The following is a 16,165-nucleotide window of genomic DNA, read 5'->3' as shown; positions in this document are numbered from 1 at the left end:
CATCACCATTGTTGTTGTTTTCAACCGCCATACCATCGTCACCGCCAGTGCCTTCCACTACTACCACCTCCACCACCGTTGCCACCGTTACTATCAACACTTCATTGCCTTCTACCACCATCACCATTGTTGTTGTTTTCAACCGCCATACCATCGTCACCACCAGTGCCTTCCACTACTACCACCTCCACCACCGTTGCCACCGCCACCACCACCATGAACTTCCATTAATGCCACCACTACCACCTTTGACCACAACCATAGTCATTGCCACCACTCCTGTCACCATCACCTTTGCCACCTTCACAACCTTCTACCACCATCGCCACCGCCACCAACTTCAACCACTAATGCCACCGCCACCGCCTTCTACGTTCCACCACCACCATTACCACCAACTTTCACCTTTGCCACGCCTTCCACGGCCACTACCTTACACTACCACCGCCGCTACCTTCTTCCACCAACGCCACTGTCACCTTTACTGCCTTCCACCACTGCCTTCCATCATCACCACCACCTTCCACAAGCACCGCCGACATCGACTTTCACGGCCACAACCGCCTTCCAACCAGTACCTTCCACCATCCACTACCACTGCCGCCACCACCTTTCACTACCACCACCTTCCATCATTGCTCCCACCGCCTTCCACCACTACCACCGCCACCTTCACTGCCTTCCACTACCACCGTTACCTCCACTGCCTTCCAGCACTGCCACTTTCCACCACCACCACCTAGACCATTATCTCATTTCACCACCACCACACTACTACTACAGTCGTTGCATTCCACCATCGCCTTTTAACATCACCACCTACACCACTACCGCTTTCCACCTCCACCACCATCCACCACTACCTCCATTTCTTTTAAAAAAATTATAGAATAATATTATTTTGTTAATTTAATTTATTTGTCAATAAGGGTTTTTTTTGGAGAATTCGATTTGAAATTCATTCCATTCTAAACTTTAAATTGGTTCGACGAAACACTAGAATGATTATTATCATTCCATTCCAATACATTTCATATTTGCAACCAAATAATAGAATGAGAATAACCAATTCCATTCCATTCCTGCACACCAAATTCAATATTAATGCTTTTGATCTCTCATGCTTTCTTAATTCCCTTTCTTTCGTTTGCACTACCGGCCTCTCTCAAGTCTCCTTATCTACTATATCTTCTCTCGATATCCTAAGAATTTGATATTAATCTTTGCAAGTAACAATGGAAGATCCCACAAATAAAGTAATAGTTGAGTTGAAGAGAGTAATTGATGTTGTTAGCACGGGAAGCGTTGAAGAATTATCAAAATTATGGTTTAGTTCAACATACTAATTATGTTGTTAGTAAGGAAAGCATTGAAGAATTATAAAAACTCTGCACCATTCAACTCCTACAATGCTAATAGTGATGTTAATTTTTTTTTTCTTCTTCTCCATTTTTAAGGATTAGTCTAAAAATGTTTTGAATCTTGAGATTTACCTTATTGATCATAAAAGATCTATTTGATTTGAGTAAGAGATCTATTTGATTTGAAAAAGTATATATCATAATGCTTCTTGACCCCTTTAAGCCTTGTAACAATTTATTTTATTTTTGATGCATTTTGTTTCTGTTGAACAAATTATCTCTTCTGCAAAAGAAAAAAAAAAAACTAACTAGAGAAAGTAAAGAAGGTTAAAGTTTATAGGAAAAAATGGTAGTTATGGTAATATGTATAACAGATGGTGCATTAATGAGTTTTAGGACATTTTTGTCATTTCCTTTAAAAGAAAGAGAAGAATGGAGTACACTAGTAAAAAAATGGGAGGTGCATTAATGAGCTTCAGGATATTTTTGTCATTTCCTTTAAAAGTAAGAAAATAATGGAGTACATGGTAAAAAAAAATGGGAGTGTGAATGTCGTCTCCCTGAACTAAAATCATTTGATATCAAATCATTTCATTTGTACTAATATACCATAAATTTTCACAATCTACTTGTCCCTGCTCTGTGGATTATTTTTTTTAGTTTTCCAAAAGTAAAACCTCACTTGATCAATGCCAACTCAAAGTAGATATTTGATGATATGACATCACGTGAGACTCACGAATATATCCAACTATTAGATATTGATGTCACGATATCATGTAAGACTCGCGTAAACATATCTGATCATCCTGTAATTTAATTGTCAGTCTTGTCAGCTTAAGTTGCTTGTTATGTTGGAATTGGTGGACATAATTTTTCACTCCATTTAAACAAACAACTAGTTCTATTTTTCAAAAAAAAATTTGAACTGTGGCAAGAAACTTTGCACTCCCACTTTATTATTTTTAGTCTCATAATTCTATTAAACTCTAAATTTCATGAACATTGTGTTTTTGGTGTGTATATTCATGAAGCTATTGATGACACCCTAATTTGGAATTTTTTTTTTTTTAAAGAGTTTTAAGGTCTTATCAAAAAAATTAATTACCAAGTATCAAAATTCAAACCCCAAATTTTATTTTTTTGGTAGGTTCAAAACCCGAACTTCAAATTATTTATTTTTAATTTATTTTCCCTTGGCTTCAATTTCACTTCACAATTAGGATGCTTATTGTCCACCATATACAACCACCCTACTAAGCCACGTTCATTGTGTTGCATAAATTTTCAAAGCCAAACAATAAACATTAAATATATATATAGACACACACACATATAACAAAGCTTCAAACATGATACCATTGGTTTACCTCACATTTTGAGTAGAATAGCAAAACAAGAACTCTCTCTCCTCTCTCTCTCTCTCTCTCATCGATAAATCTTCTTCCTCTACACGGCGCAATCAAAGCGATACGTTCCCGGTCTCTCTACTCTCAAAACTCGCAACAATATAAAAACGCCTCTTTCTCTCAGTACACACTTCCTCTCTCTCCAGAAATTGGAATTTTTGGCTCTCTCTCTCTCTCTCAAATTTGCCTAAAATCAATTCGCTGAATCGCTCTGCTTAGCATTGACATCACCAGGCGGCGAGAGCTAGACGTGATTAGGGTTTGGTTTCCCAGTGTTTGATCTTCTTTAATTCATTGTTAATCCAACGGTTCAGGGTTAGTCAGTTTTTTCTTAATCTCCATATATACTGTTTGTTCCTATTCTTCTGATAATTTCCCTCAATACTCTTTCTTCACTGTTCAAACCCTAGGTTTATCGTAATTGTTTCCTTGTGGGTATCGAGTTTTTGCCCTCGTTTGATGGTTTTCAATTCTAGGGTTTGATTATCTCTCTTAATGGACTTGAATTTTGCTTTAAGAAGTGCTCTGTTTTGCTCATCTTCATTTAGGGGGTAGGGATGTTTGGTTTGCCTTGTGTTTGTTTGAAGTTAATTGCTGGGATGAGGGTCTTCTAGGTTTGTTGTTCCTGAATATGTAGGACTCTAGAACCTGTTCTTAGCATTGTTTTTGGGCACCCAGAGATTATACTAGGTTGTTTCTTTTGAATTGATTAACGTTGTTCTTGACTGACTTTACAGTATATATAGTGTACAGAGAGAACGAATCATAGTTATAGTGTATATGACAGTTACAATTCTTTCATTGGACGTTGGGTTTTGAAGCATTAGGGTTTGGAAATTTTAATTGAGGACACTGCTGACTTCGTTATTTCTGGAAATTAAGTAACATCGGATTTATACTGTGAAGGAACACAATAATTTTTGGAGATACTAGGTGGTTATCGAGCAATTAATACATGAAAGACAAGTTAGCACATAGATAAATCTTTTCCTTTCATTTGATCATGTTTGGTACTAGTTATGGAAAAAGGTGAGCCCACATTAATACCGGAATGGTTGAAAAGCAGTGGAAGTGTAACTGGTGGTGATGCTACAACGCGCCAAATTGCATCATCTTCGTCGCAGTCAGGTAATCTTGATATACTTGGTTATTGTTGTTTTCTGTTTATGCACATATGCCATTTTATACAAGTTTGATTAAGTACCCTGACATTGTTTTTATTGGCATAGATGATCATGTCATATCAAAGACTGCAAGAAATAAGTCATCTGTGAACATTACTGATCGAACTACTTCCTTGTACTTTCGTCGGAGTTCCAGTAGTAATGGACCTGATCGCTCGCGGTCTTTCAGTAGTTTAGGTAGAAGTAATCGTGATAGGGATTGGGAAAAGGACATATATGACTCCCATGATAAAGAAAAGTCAATTTTGGGTGGCTATAGGCATCGTGACTATTCTGATCCTGATCCATTAGGGAGCATTTTGCCGGGTAGGTTTGAGAAGGATGTGCTAAGGCGTTCTCAATCAATGATTACTGGGAAACGAGGTGAGACTTGGCCCAGAAAAGTTGCAGCTGACTCAAGCAATGCCAACAAAAGCAACCACAACAATAGCAATGGCGTGCTTCCAGGTGGCAGTGCCAGCAGCAGTGTGCACAAGGCTGCTTTTGATAGGGATTTTCCGTCTCTCGGAGCTGAAGAAAGACAAACGGCTCCTGAAGTAGTAAGAGTCTCATCTCCTGGCTTGACTACTGTCATCCAAAGCTTACCATTAGGCCCTTCAGCTGTGATTGGTGGTGATGGGTGGACATCAGCCTTGGCGGAGGTGCCTGTGATAGTTGGAAGCAATGGCACTGGTGGATCTGTTCAACAAGCTAATCCTGCCATGTCAGTTTCTGTGACTTCAAGCATGATAACTAGTCTCAACATGGCTGAAACTTTGGCCCAGGGCCCTTCTCGTGCTCATAGTAGTTCCCAGGTTGCTTACTTGTTCTCTTGTTTTTACTTATCAAAAAAAAAAAAAAAAAAATTGTTCTCTTGTTTTTGTGGCATATGATATAGTATATTTATGTTCTCAGATAGTGTCATTTGTTTTATATTGTAGTTATCTTCTGGCACACAGAGGCTTGAAGAGCGGGCTATTAAACAATCCAGGCAATTAATTCCCATGACACCATCCATGCCAAAAGCCTTGGTAAGAGTGATTGAATCTTTTCTTTGGTATATATAATAGCTCAGGTGGTAGGTCATTAAATTGTGTCCGCAACTTGTGAAACATTGTTTATGAAGATTGCCGTTCCTATACTAATAAATAAATTAATAAGTAAAGAAGGTTGTCATTCCCACAACTTTCAAATAAGACCTTGAGAATTATGTCCTAATTATTCTGTGAAGTTGTTTTTTGCAATTTTTTCTGGTATTAGTTTAGTTATGGAAAAACCTCGATGGAGGATTTGTAGTTTGAAGATCAAAGTGTGTTTGCACTGTTGTGGAACTGTTGAGGCATACTTTGTGTTGAACTAGTTATCGAAGATTCCAATGACTGTTTGCTAGAGGTTTACTATATATGTTGGTTGCGCGAGTTCAAAAAATTAGTTCAATGTCACATTTTTAGAATTGTTGACATGCTTGAAGTAAATTTGTCTAAATGATGTTATGTATTGGACAATTCGATTTTGTTGTATTTTTACTGTTATTAGATAAAATTTAGTTGAGGTAAGTTGTTGCTTCTATTCTAATCTTAGTGCATTCAAAGGCTATCACAAGGGATTGAATTTATTTGAAGATCAAATTTGATTATAAAAATCATTGAGCTAAAAAAGAAAAGGAAAAATAAATCGACAATTGAAAGGAATGTGCGTTGATGTCATGAGGAGGCTAGTGACTAGTCAATAGATTAGATTTTGATCCATATCCAATCCGATAAGTCAGATACGGGTTGAAAATATAATTTTGATAATCCGTTAACTATTCAAATATGATAATTTGGTAGTTGAACAAACTGGTTATAAGTTATGATCAATCCGTTTCGCTACTAATCCAATCCGACATAATATATTATACATATACTACTTCTGTCCCATAAAATTGTCCCTTTTTGGGAACTTAACTTTTTAAGAGTGTAGTTTTTAATGTTTTTTTATTATAGTGGTAGAGAACGAATTTCCAATTCTACCCTTTTATGGTGGGACCATATGCTTTTAGAAGTTCAAGGTAAGGAGGGTAAATTAGGAATTTTGAAAAAATAGTGCATTGAATTTTGATTTGGGACAATTATTTTGGGACAACCAAAAAAGGAAATGTGGACACTTTTTGTGGGATGGAGGGAGTATTATCTAATGTTTAAATACGTAATATGTAAATAATATTTTACTCTTTAGTGTTCTTTTTCTTTAACATAGAGTGGAAAATTTAATTTTCTTCTATTTTTTTGGTCCATACTTCCTTTTTATTATCCGTCTTATCTCTTCTTTCTATTCATTGTTTGCCCGTCTCTTTTGATATTAATTTTTTTAAACCAAAAATCACATTTGTAACGTATCCGGTTATCAGATGGGATGTCTAATTAATAACTAATTAGATATGGACTCATTTAGGAATGATTCATGGGGTTATTTGATTGGATCATCTTAATAAATAATCTTATTGAATTCGGATTGGATTGGATCAAGCCAGATTTGGTTCGAATCCGATCTGTTTTAAGTCTAGTCATGAGGCTTTCCAGCGTGAGGTAGTTTCGTACATATTTCCCAGTATGTGAAGTGCATGTGAAGGGGATGCCCTGCACCCATGGTTGTTTGCCCAAAATCTTTTCATGATTCTGTGATCACTTAATATGTATTATAGAATATTGTGCAAACTGCTTTGTATTTTAATTTATTTTTAAGTAAGTCACACACCCTCTTATCCCATTTGGAACCTGAACTCTTGACCACTCATTTGCAAAGCAGAGGAGATACCACTCGAGTAGATTCTTGGTGAAGATATTGAGCCAGACAATTAGATGAACTTATTAATTTATATGTACGTGTGTGTGTGTATGTATATATATATATTATTGAGTTTGAGATGTCTCCCGAATTCATATAATATCCCATCCCTTGTCTTGCTTATTCATATTGCTTCATTGGTTTAGGACAGATATGACTTGGTCAAGTGAACTTTCTTGGACAACACTTTGAAACCTACTCTGAACATCTGGCTTCCTTTGTTTTAATTATGTTGATGACATTCAATGTTAAGGAGGTTATATATCTATGTGTGTGTGTGTGTGTGTGTGTGTGTATTTGGCCTTTTAACAAACTTACTAAAACTTCTTTTAGAATCCCTCTAATCTGTTATATTGGTGTTCAGTATTGACAATTGTTTGTCTTATGTCTCTTTTATTCTTTTTGCTCCTTGTCAATATGTAATCCCGTCTACCTATGTTAGTGGGGGTTGAGAAAAAAGATAAATGTGATTGACAATCCTTTATTGGATTTGAAGAATCTTACTTGTCTAGTTTGCAATTCTAAATTCTTAACAATTATACTTGTTGCGGGCTTTTGCTTTCGCATTTAACTTTTAAAAGAGATGGGTCCTAGTTACTAGCTTTTGGAGTTGAATTTTGATGTTTCCATTGATTTTTTATTTATTTTTGGCTAGTGTTGCCCATAAGAAGCACGGATACATAAATAGGACACGGATAATGAGACACAATAAATTGTAAAAAAATTAAATTATGGACATTGTGGGGATATGACAACCGGGGGAGATATTATTGGCACATATAAGGAGGAATGCGTCCTTCATGTGTAGATGCGTTTTGAAAACTGTGAACAAAAGAGTGTACAGAGCGGACAATATCTATATAACGTGGGGTGGGTCCTGACAAATGGTATTAGAGCCAATTCCCAGTTGAAAATGGGGGGAGCGTGCACAAGCCCACAAGGGTCACGCCAGTGAGGATGCTAGGTTCCAAGAGGGGGTGATTGCGACGTTCCACATCGCCAGGAAGGGGAGTGGGGGAGGGATCCCTATTATTTTGAAAATCGAAAGCATAGAGGGTTCATGGTGTGCACTCGCCCCATATTGTGTAGATACTATTTGCTTTGCACACTCTTTGTACTGACGGTTTTCAAAACGCATAAAGAGGCATCCCTCCTTATAAGTGCAAGCAACTTTTACCCCTAGGCGATGTGGGATGTTGCAATCACCTCTCTTGGGACCAAGCATCCTTGCTGGCCCGACCCTCATGGGTTTGTGCATGCTCCCCCATTTTTGGGGAGGGGGGAGGGATTGGCTAGGCTACCATGTGTCAGGACCCTCCCCAAACTGTGTAGATATTGTCCACTTTGCGCACACTCTGTGTTCTTGATTTTCCAAACGTGCCTACACATAAAGGAGGCATCCACCCCCTTTTCCAAACGTGCCTACACATAAAGGAGGCATCCACCACCACACCCCCCCCCCCCCCCCCAGTCCCCTTTTTTTTTTGATAAGTAAAAATAAAGGAGTCATCCCCCTTATAAGTGCCAGCAACCCCTGTGGGCCGTCCGATATATGATTCTATATTTTAAAAGTAATTATTTTCCATCTACCTAACAATGAAAAATGTACAAATCATAATAATTAGTAAGCTATAACAATAATTAGCTTTTTGTTTAAGGAGCTACACAATCGAATATATTCCAGAACAGCAATAATATTATTGAAAATGTTCTAAGAAGTTGTCATATTTACACTTTTAACTCATCTTTCTTCTTAAAACTAACTCCCTAACAATGTGACCTGTTCGGAGACGTGTTCATGGTATGTGTTCGCAGTGTGTCCAAAAAATAAAAATAAAAAATTCGAACATGTCTATTGGTGCGTCTGAAAACGGAATCTTTGACCTTCTAGGTGTGTCTGTGCTTCCTAACATTAAGATGCATCAATGCGCATTTATATGCAAACTTGTACATCATGTTATTTAACTTCGTTCAGCATCAAGTTTGCACAAAATTTGAGGTGAAATAGATCAGAATAAGATTCTTACCTGGAAAGAATCCCCCTATAATATACTTGATTTCATGATTTGGTAATTGAAAAGCATTAAGGTATAGATTTAGGAATATTCTTAATGAGCTTTGGAAGAAAAAAAAGCTTGTCAAAGGTGCAAACAGAGGGGTTCTGCCATTGTTATTATTATTGTTTTTTAACAAGTAAAATATCATTAGAAAGCGTTCAAAAGTGGAACGCATCTTGCAAAAACTACACAAGGGCCAAATAGGGCCCCTAAACTCTCAAAATATCCACACACACACACAAAAAAAAAAAAAAAAAATTCATCCATCTCCCCGTTGGATTTACAGTTTCTCCCATATACCCAGCAAAAAAGAGAGCTAAAATAGAGAATTTAGTGCCCCAATAGTAGATTCCTCTTCATCGAACGATCTTCTTTTCCGTTCCCTCCATAGACACAACGAAACAAACAAGGGTGCCACCCACCAAAAGTCAACATACTTGGGAACTCACTGTACAACCTCTCCAAGTCTCTATCGTGCCTCTCGAAGACCGAGGCATAGCCCAATGGACTCCGAACAAACCCAAAAGCAAGACCCAACTATTCTGAGCCATTGAACAATGGATTCTGCCAATATCTTTGCTTTTGTGCAAATGAAAGATATCACATACATAGTACATGCGGTTTTTCTCTGGACTATAGCTATATTCGGTGCTGTACATCAAAAGTTGGGGTCATCATGGGCAAGTGTGTTCACCTCTTCAATCAATTATTCTTTTTCAAACTAAGGGGATTCAAATTAGTCCCCTTCACATGTACTGCGTGGGATTTCTTACCAGGCCCCTCATCTATGATATTTCTGGTTTTCTACTAATGCTATATATTTGTTGTTTAATTGTAAATTTTAAAAATTATTCAAATATAAATGACCATTTAACTTTCCTTGATATGCTTTTAGGGTGCAAACATTGGCCTTAAAAAAGCAGGATTTGCTTTGTATTTCTTCAAATATAAAACTTAAACTGTTTAATTTGCCATTCTCTTGCCTTGTGAAAGAATGCGAGGTTTGGGTTTGGGACACTAGTAAAGTGTCCAAGTCTTTTTCCCAGGACCTTTGTCCAGACTTAAAATATAGCAACCGTCGTAGTATTTACGTTAGACAGGTCATGTATTGGATAAGGTTAATGCTGTGTCCCCCTTTGTTGTTTATTGAACATATGGATTCAGTTTTTTTTTTTTTTTAACATGCTTTAAAAATAAATAAGAATGCTGGGGAACACTTGGTGCATGTTAGTGCTCTGATATCGAAGGGGAAATAAAAGCCAAAAACATAGAGAATGAAACAGAGAGAAGTCAAGTGTCAAAATGCTGGAAACAGAAGGCATGAAACACTTTGATTTGATGGAACCAGATTAGGGCATTCTCTAAGTAACAAGTAATGGAACACCTTCACAATTTACTCAATTGTTCCTATGGGGACTTAAACCCTCAACATTTTACTTCGAGAAGTTGAGGAGATACCAAAGGGTTGTGGCCCGTGCCCCATGGTACCATCAAAGTTATTAGATAAGCATATGGTGGCAGAATCTTTGGGGTGTGATATCAGTAAAGATAGGTGCTTTAATATGATTTAAAGGATAGGGATGGGAAAGGAAGGGAGTAAGGGGGGTGCTTATTAGCTTTCCATTGCTTCTACCATACTCCTGCCTCGAACTACTTCCAGAAGTGGGAGAAAAGGAAGGAATGGGCTGCTTTTGACATATTTGTCTTCAAAACTAATGGTTTACATGGATGAATTTGGTTTGAGTTGGTGCTGAACCTACATGCAGAAAGACTTGCAATTACCAAAAAATAACCTAAACCTTATTACGGGCTGAAACAATCATGGTTGATTTGGATTGGTTCTATGGTTATTGTTAAACTTTTTAAAGTAGAAAAAATAGTTTGAAAAGGGAATTTACTAACTAAAGTACAAAATTAGACATGCAATATTTTGGGTATTCAAAAACCCACTGTTCCATAGGGTAATGCTTGTTGAAAGGAATTGTCCTTTTTAAGTGAAGTACTGAAGTGTGAAGAGATGCCATGCTGTTTTAATCAATGTGGGGCAATCGGTCTATCTACTGTGTAATAGTATTTTATGATATATACTCGTATACAATTGGTTTGTGGGCAGTCTTTTAGCCCACCCTTGAACTGAAACTTGGCCAAATTTAAAATTTCTTTTATTATGGATCTGGAATTGAACCAGAACACTGGGACACCTAAACAAATAACCCAAAATGGCTGGCTTGATTTTGTTTTTTAGGTTCAATGGTCCCATCATGCATAGCTACCTATAAAAGAAATATACAAAAAAAAAAAACTTAATTTGTAAGGAATGATGATAAAATCCCATAACGCTTCTTCCATTCTTCCTTTCATTCTTTTTAAGCTAAACAAAACAAGGGAGAGGCCCTATATTTCCCAAAAAAAAAACCTCTTAAGACCCCTAGTTTTCCTTCCCTCGTACCAAGTGAAGCATTCGTTTTAACCATTATTATATTTTCTGTTTTATAAAAAAAAAAAAAAAATTGAGTATAGAATAGCTAGGTAGTTGATGCTTTAAATAACATTATCTACCACTTGAGATATATATATATGTGTGTGTTTCATTTTTGTTTTTTCTCTCTTCAAAGTCTTTCTCATGAAGTCATGATTCACCAGACAGATTGTGGTTTTCCAAATATTTCTAAACAAGTTTTTGGATGAAACATATATTTTTTTGGGGGTTGCGTGGTGGAATATGTATATATATTTATATATTTTCATTTAACAGAAATAAGTTCACTCATTTGAGTTATGCAGCCCATGCCTCATTGGGCTTTTGTTGTATTTTGGCTTTCTACGTCAGTGACATATTCAGCACTCCTATTTCAGTTTTAAGGCATTTAACAATACAGAAAAATATGAAGTTCGTGATTTATGTAGTATTCTCTTCCACTTGAATAAATTTTGTTTTAAATTTGACTTTTTTTTTTTATGATTTACTAGACAGATTGTGATTTAATGTTTCTAAACATGTTCTTTTTGGTGAAAATATATTACTTCTTTTGGTTGGGTGGTGAAATATGAGCTTAACAAGTGCAGTTGTGGTTTTGTCCATTGCTGTGTAGGACCGTGCACAAGGAGAGGTATATTGGCTTATGTTTAATGCAAGTGTGAGATTTGCTGAGTCAAAAATACATAAACTGTCCGAATAATATGAGGCAAATATAGAGTCCTGAGGCCTCCTGCAATCATCTTGTTCATACAATAGTGTACAATTAAATTAACATAATTCCAAATTCTGATTTTTATTTTATTTTATTTATTTATTTTAGGTTTTGTTTTACACCCTTTTTGAGCAGTGTTGAGAACTTTGAAACCAATGATATGTACTTCTTTTCTGCAGAAAGGTAAATTAGGGATACAAAAATCATAAAATTCATCTTGTTCTTGTTTAATTACATATTTTATATTGAAAGTTTGTAAGGCAGTGGACTTTTAGGAGTACTGGAAGAAATTATGATATACGCTTCTGTTGCAGATGGGAGAAATTCTCAGATAAGTTGGGAATAAAAAGAGCTTTTTGTTGAAATTAAATTTATTGTGAATTCTCAAAGATTTAAAAAAGGTTGTACTGGTAATGATCGATAGCAATAATTGTGCGTGGCCTACTGCTCTCACCAACCAACCTGACGTTGACCCTCAACACACGTACTTGCTTATATTTGTTATATATATTATATCCCAAATTGAACTCTTATTAAAATTGTTATTTTATATTAAATTCTTTATTTATTGTATACGGTGGGATAATTTTAATCAGTGATTGTTTAGAGTCAAAATTGATTTTGTTGGATGGAGAACAATTTCTCATTTGTGTTAGTCAGATTTATGTAAGTATGGCTGATCATTGTATAAATTTTGTTTAAGGTTCTGAATCCTTCAGAGAAAGCTAAACCTAAGATTGGGCAGCAGCAGAATCAGATCTCATCTTCTCACCTTGTTAATCACTCTCCACGTGGTGGGCCTGCAAAGTCTGATGTTTCAAAGACATCTAGTGTGGGAAAGCTTCATGTTCTTAAGCCATCACGAGAGAAGAATGGTCTTTCTCCGACTGCAAAGGATAGCTCGAGTCCAACAAGTGGTAGTAAAGTAGCACCAACAAGTGGTAGTAAAGTAGCAAACACCACAGTTGCTGTTGCACCTTCGGTCATTGGTTCCGCTCCCTTGAGGAGCCCAAACAACAACTCAAACCTTGCCAGTACTGAGTGCAAGCCAGCCCTGGCAGTTTTGGAAAAAAGACCCACGTCTCAAGCTCAGAGCCGGAGTGATTTCTTCAACCTCGTGAGGAAGAAATCTATGACAAACCCTTCTGCTGTTCCTGGTCCTGTCCCTGCTGTGTCACACCATGTCTTGGATAAGTCTGACGAGGCAGAAGCTGATGCTGCTCCTGTTACTCAGGGTAGAGATGCCCCTTCATCATATAGCTCTGTTGGCTCGTCATCTGAAAAGAGTGGCGATGTGGCAAGCAATGGTGATGCCTCTTACCGGCCTCAGGAATTTGTAAGCAATGGTAAGAATCATTCTAGCTCTGCTGCAATCCTTAGTTCAGAGGAGGAAGAGGCTGCATTTTTACGTTCACTTGGCTGGGAGGAAAATGGAGATGATGAAGGCCTTACAGAGGAGGAGATCAGTGCTTTCTACAGGGATAAGGGAGATAATGAGGTAAGTACCTTTTGAAAATATGATCACTTTAGTTGATCTATGTTAATGGGAATTTAAAATCTATGATGGCTGAGACTTGAGAGACAACTGGTTCTACCATTAGAAGATAGTTACTGTACCCTCATCTCATTGAAGTTTGTTTTCAGAAGTTCTGTAAAATCGGAACCTCTGAAAATTGTTGTTATCTCTTGATATTTTTATCTAAACTCTGTATAATGCTTTTTTCTTCAGCAGTACATTAAATCAAGGCCATCCTCAAGAATTCTCCAAGGAATGCCGTCAAAGTTTTCAGTGCCTGTCAATCTACGCATGGAAAGTGTTGGTGGTGCTTCTTCATCTGGGTTCAGCTCATCTGACTCCAAACCGGAATCTTGATTTACTAAACCTCTTACTATACGGGGCTTGATAATTTCTTAATTTGGTGGATTTTTTTTCCTTTTTTGGCTTCTTTGATTGATATTGAGAAGGAAATCCGAGTTGTCAAGTGGGCATTGGAAAGAAGAAATGGTGGGATTTGTGTATTCTGTGCCATTTGCTGGACGTAAATTGGAATAAGTTACAGATGGTGCAGTCCCCCTGATGACTTGTGATGTTCTTGGCCTGCTTCTTTGACTCGTTAGAATTTCCTGAGGTTTAAAGGTTGTGAGCAAAAAACAGGAATAGAGTTCCTTTTGGTCTGAAATGTAAGGAACTGCTAAGGGAAATTGCAGTGGTTTAGGCATGTGTCAGTTTTGGGTTTTTGTTTTTTGTTTTTTTGAGGGAGGCCTAATTAAACAAATAGCTTATGGTTTCTTTAGTCTATTTTAGAAAGGAAAAGGAAGCAAGAAATTTATTTTCATAGTATTTTTCTCTCTCGTCACTTTTATTTATTACTTGAGTACTGTGCATTTGATGATCAAAACCTTCAGTAGTTCTCAAACCAATGCCCTTCAATCAAAGGGAAGGTCCTCTTGCAACACATCTTTCTGGTAAACTTCAGAGTTCATTTTAATCGAGTTTCTCGCGTAACTCATGAACCCAATAGGTTCTGCTCACCCATTCTATCCTTTTTAGATTTAGCGCACATCTATGTCAAAATTCGAATTTTCAATTTTTGTCACACTTTTAGCGGTCTTCATATTTTTCAGATATTGGTCTTCAAATTTGGGTCCATATTATGTTTGGGACAACCAATATTGGTTTTTAATAATTCATAACATATAAAATTTTTGACCCAAACTCGTATCACCAAATTGGTGATATTGTGTGTTTTGGTATTGCAGTGAAGAAACTAAAGCAAAATTTTGAATTTCTTAAGACAAATTTCTTCGTTACCAAACATGGTTTCGATTTCTACATAAAATGCCCCTACAACGGTTGCTCTGATATTGACAAAAAACGCGTAAACATATTACATGCCAAATAGACCCTTAATGTCAAATGTTATGATATGAATATACCATACTAATTTATGTTATGATATGAATATACCATACCAATTTGTTATGTATGGATGATGACACCAATAGACTTATTGGAGGGTTCCATTCTAATCTTATGAGCTATAGGCCCCACCTCATCTTCACTGGAGCTGTTCCCGAGAGTATCCTAAAAAGAAGTAACATTTCCTCTTCTTAGCCATTTTGAGTGAAGAAGATGTGAAAATACCTTTTTTTTTTTTTTTTTTTTTTTTTGAGGAATCCGCATAAATGTCTAGTTGGTGAGAAGGATTTGACAACGTACTTGAGGGTGGGTTTTTTTTTATTTTTTTTATTTTTATAGATTCATCATATAGCTCAAGTACCCAAAAGATTAATGTGGACTTAATAATCATGATAATGATGGAACTTGAATGTCTAGAACATGGGTAGTATAGGTAGGTGTGTGCTTGGACTTGAATGTGAAATAATACATGTGCACTTGTTTTGAAAGCTCAAGTGTAGGTTACTATAATTGGAATAGGGCCAAGGGCCAAATATGAATTTATCATGACCCTTGAACTTGGATGAAATATATTATAAAGGCAAAATAGTCATTTGATTTAGTGAAAGTCACTTTGACCTTAGGAAAACTCATACCCAAAGGCATAAACTTATGTAAATGAGATCTCTTAATTGCCTTAAAAGCCTTGAATTGCAAAATCTTAGAAGAACGTGCGTCTATACACATGGACAAACGTTTATGCCTACATTTTCAGGAAAAAGTTAAGACACCTATAAATTGCATGACAAACTTCTATGAGCAAAAAACTACATCCTTGCACCTTTTCTGAAAGTGACTTACAAATATCTATGTTGTGACTTACATACGTTTATGCCTATATAGTTCCAATAGGACCATATTATTGCAATAACTTCTTTGTTCTTTAGAACAAACGTGCATGGACGGAAGGAGCTAAGGATCGTGGGGCATGTGCCCCCCCTGAAATTTTTGTTTTTTTATATTTTTATATGTATATTTCTTAAAAGTTACAAAGTGTCCCTTGAAAATTATGGAAAGCCAAAGATTAATGTGGACTTATAGATGCATCATATAGCTCAAGTACCCAAAGATTAATGTGGACTTAATGATCATGCTAATGATGGAACTTAAACGTCTAGAACATGGGTACTATAGGTGTGTGTGTGTGCTCGGACTTGAATGTGAAATAATACATATGCATGTGCTTTGAAAGCTCAAGT

At 36.6% G+C, this 16,165-nt stretch overlaps 1 protein-coding gene across 2 annotated transcripts; it reads left to right on the top strand.

Moving 5' to 3' along the window:
* The first annotated feature begins 2,702 nt into the window (after positions 1–2,702).
* Positions 2,703–14,348, top strand: LOC132300389 (uncharacterized). 2 transcript variants are annotated; one of them, XM_059797425.1, is made up of 5 exons: positions 2,703–3,898; positions 4,000–4,748; positions 4,875–4,964; positions 12,711–13,505; positions 13,740–14,348. In XM_059797425.1, the coding sequence occupies exons 1-5, from the start codon at positions 3,790–3,792 to the stop codon at positions 13,878–13,880; spliced, it is 1,884 nt and encodes a 627-aa protein (XP_059653408.1). In that variant the 5' UTR covers positions 2,703–3,789; the 3' UTR covers positions 13,881–14,348. The 2 variants fall into 2 exon arrangements, with proteins under 2 accessions (XP_059653408.1, XP_059653407.1); XM_059797424.1 differs by having other exon boundaries at positions 13,737–14,348.
* Positions 14,349–16,165: the final 1,817 nt, after the last annotated feature.

The sequence above is a fragment of the Cornus florida genome, unplaced genomic scaffold (genome assembly GCF_030987335.1).
Source record: "Cornus florida cultivar Cherokee Brave unplaced genomic scaffold, ASM3098733v1 CherokeeBrave_3.0.0_Hap2_Chr03, whole genome shotgun sequence".
In the NCBI taxonomy this organism is placed as follows: Eukaryota; Viridiplantae; Streptophyta; class Magnoliopsida; order Cornales; family Cornaceae; genus Cornus; species Cornus florida.
Note: the sequence above shows the minus strand (reverse complement) of the source record. Positions and strands in the feature narration are given on the sequence as shown.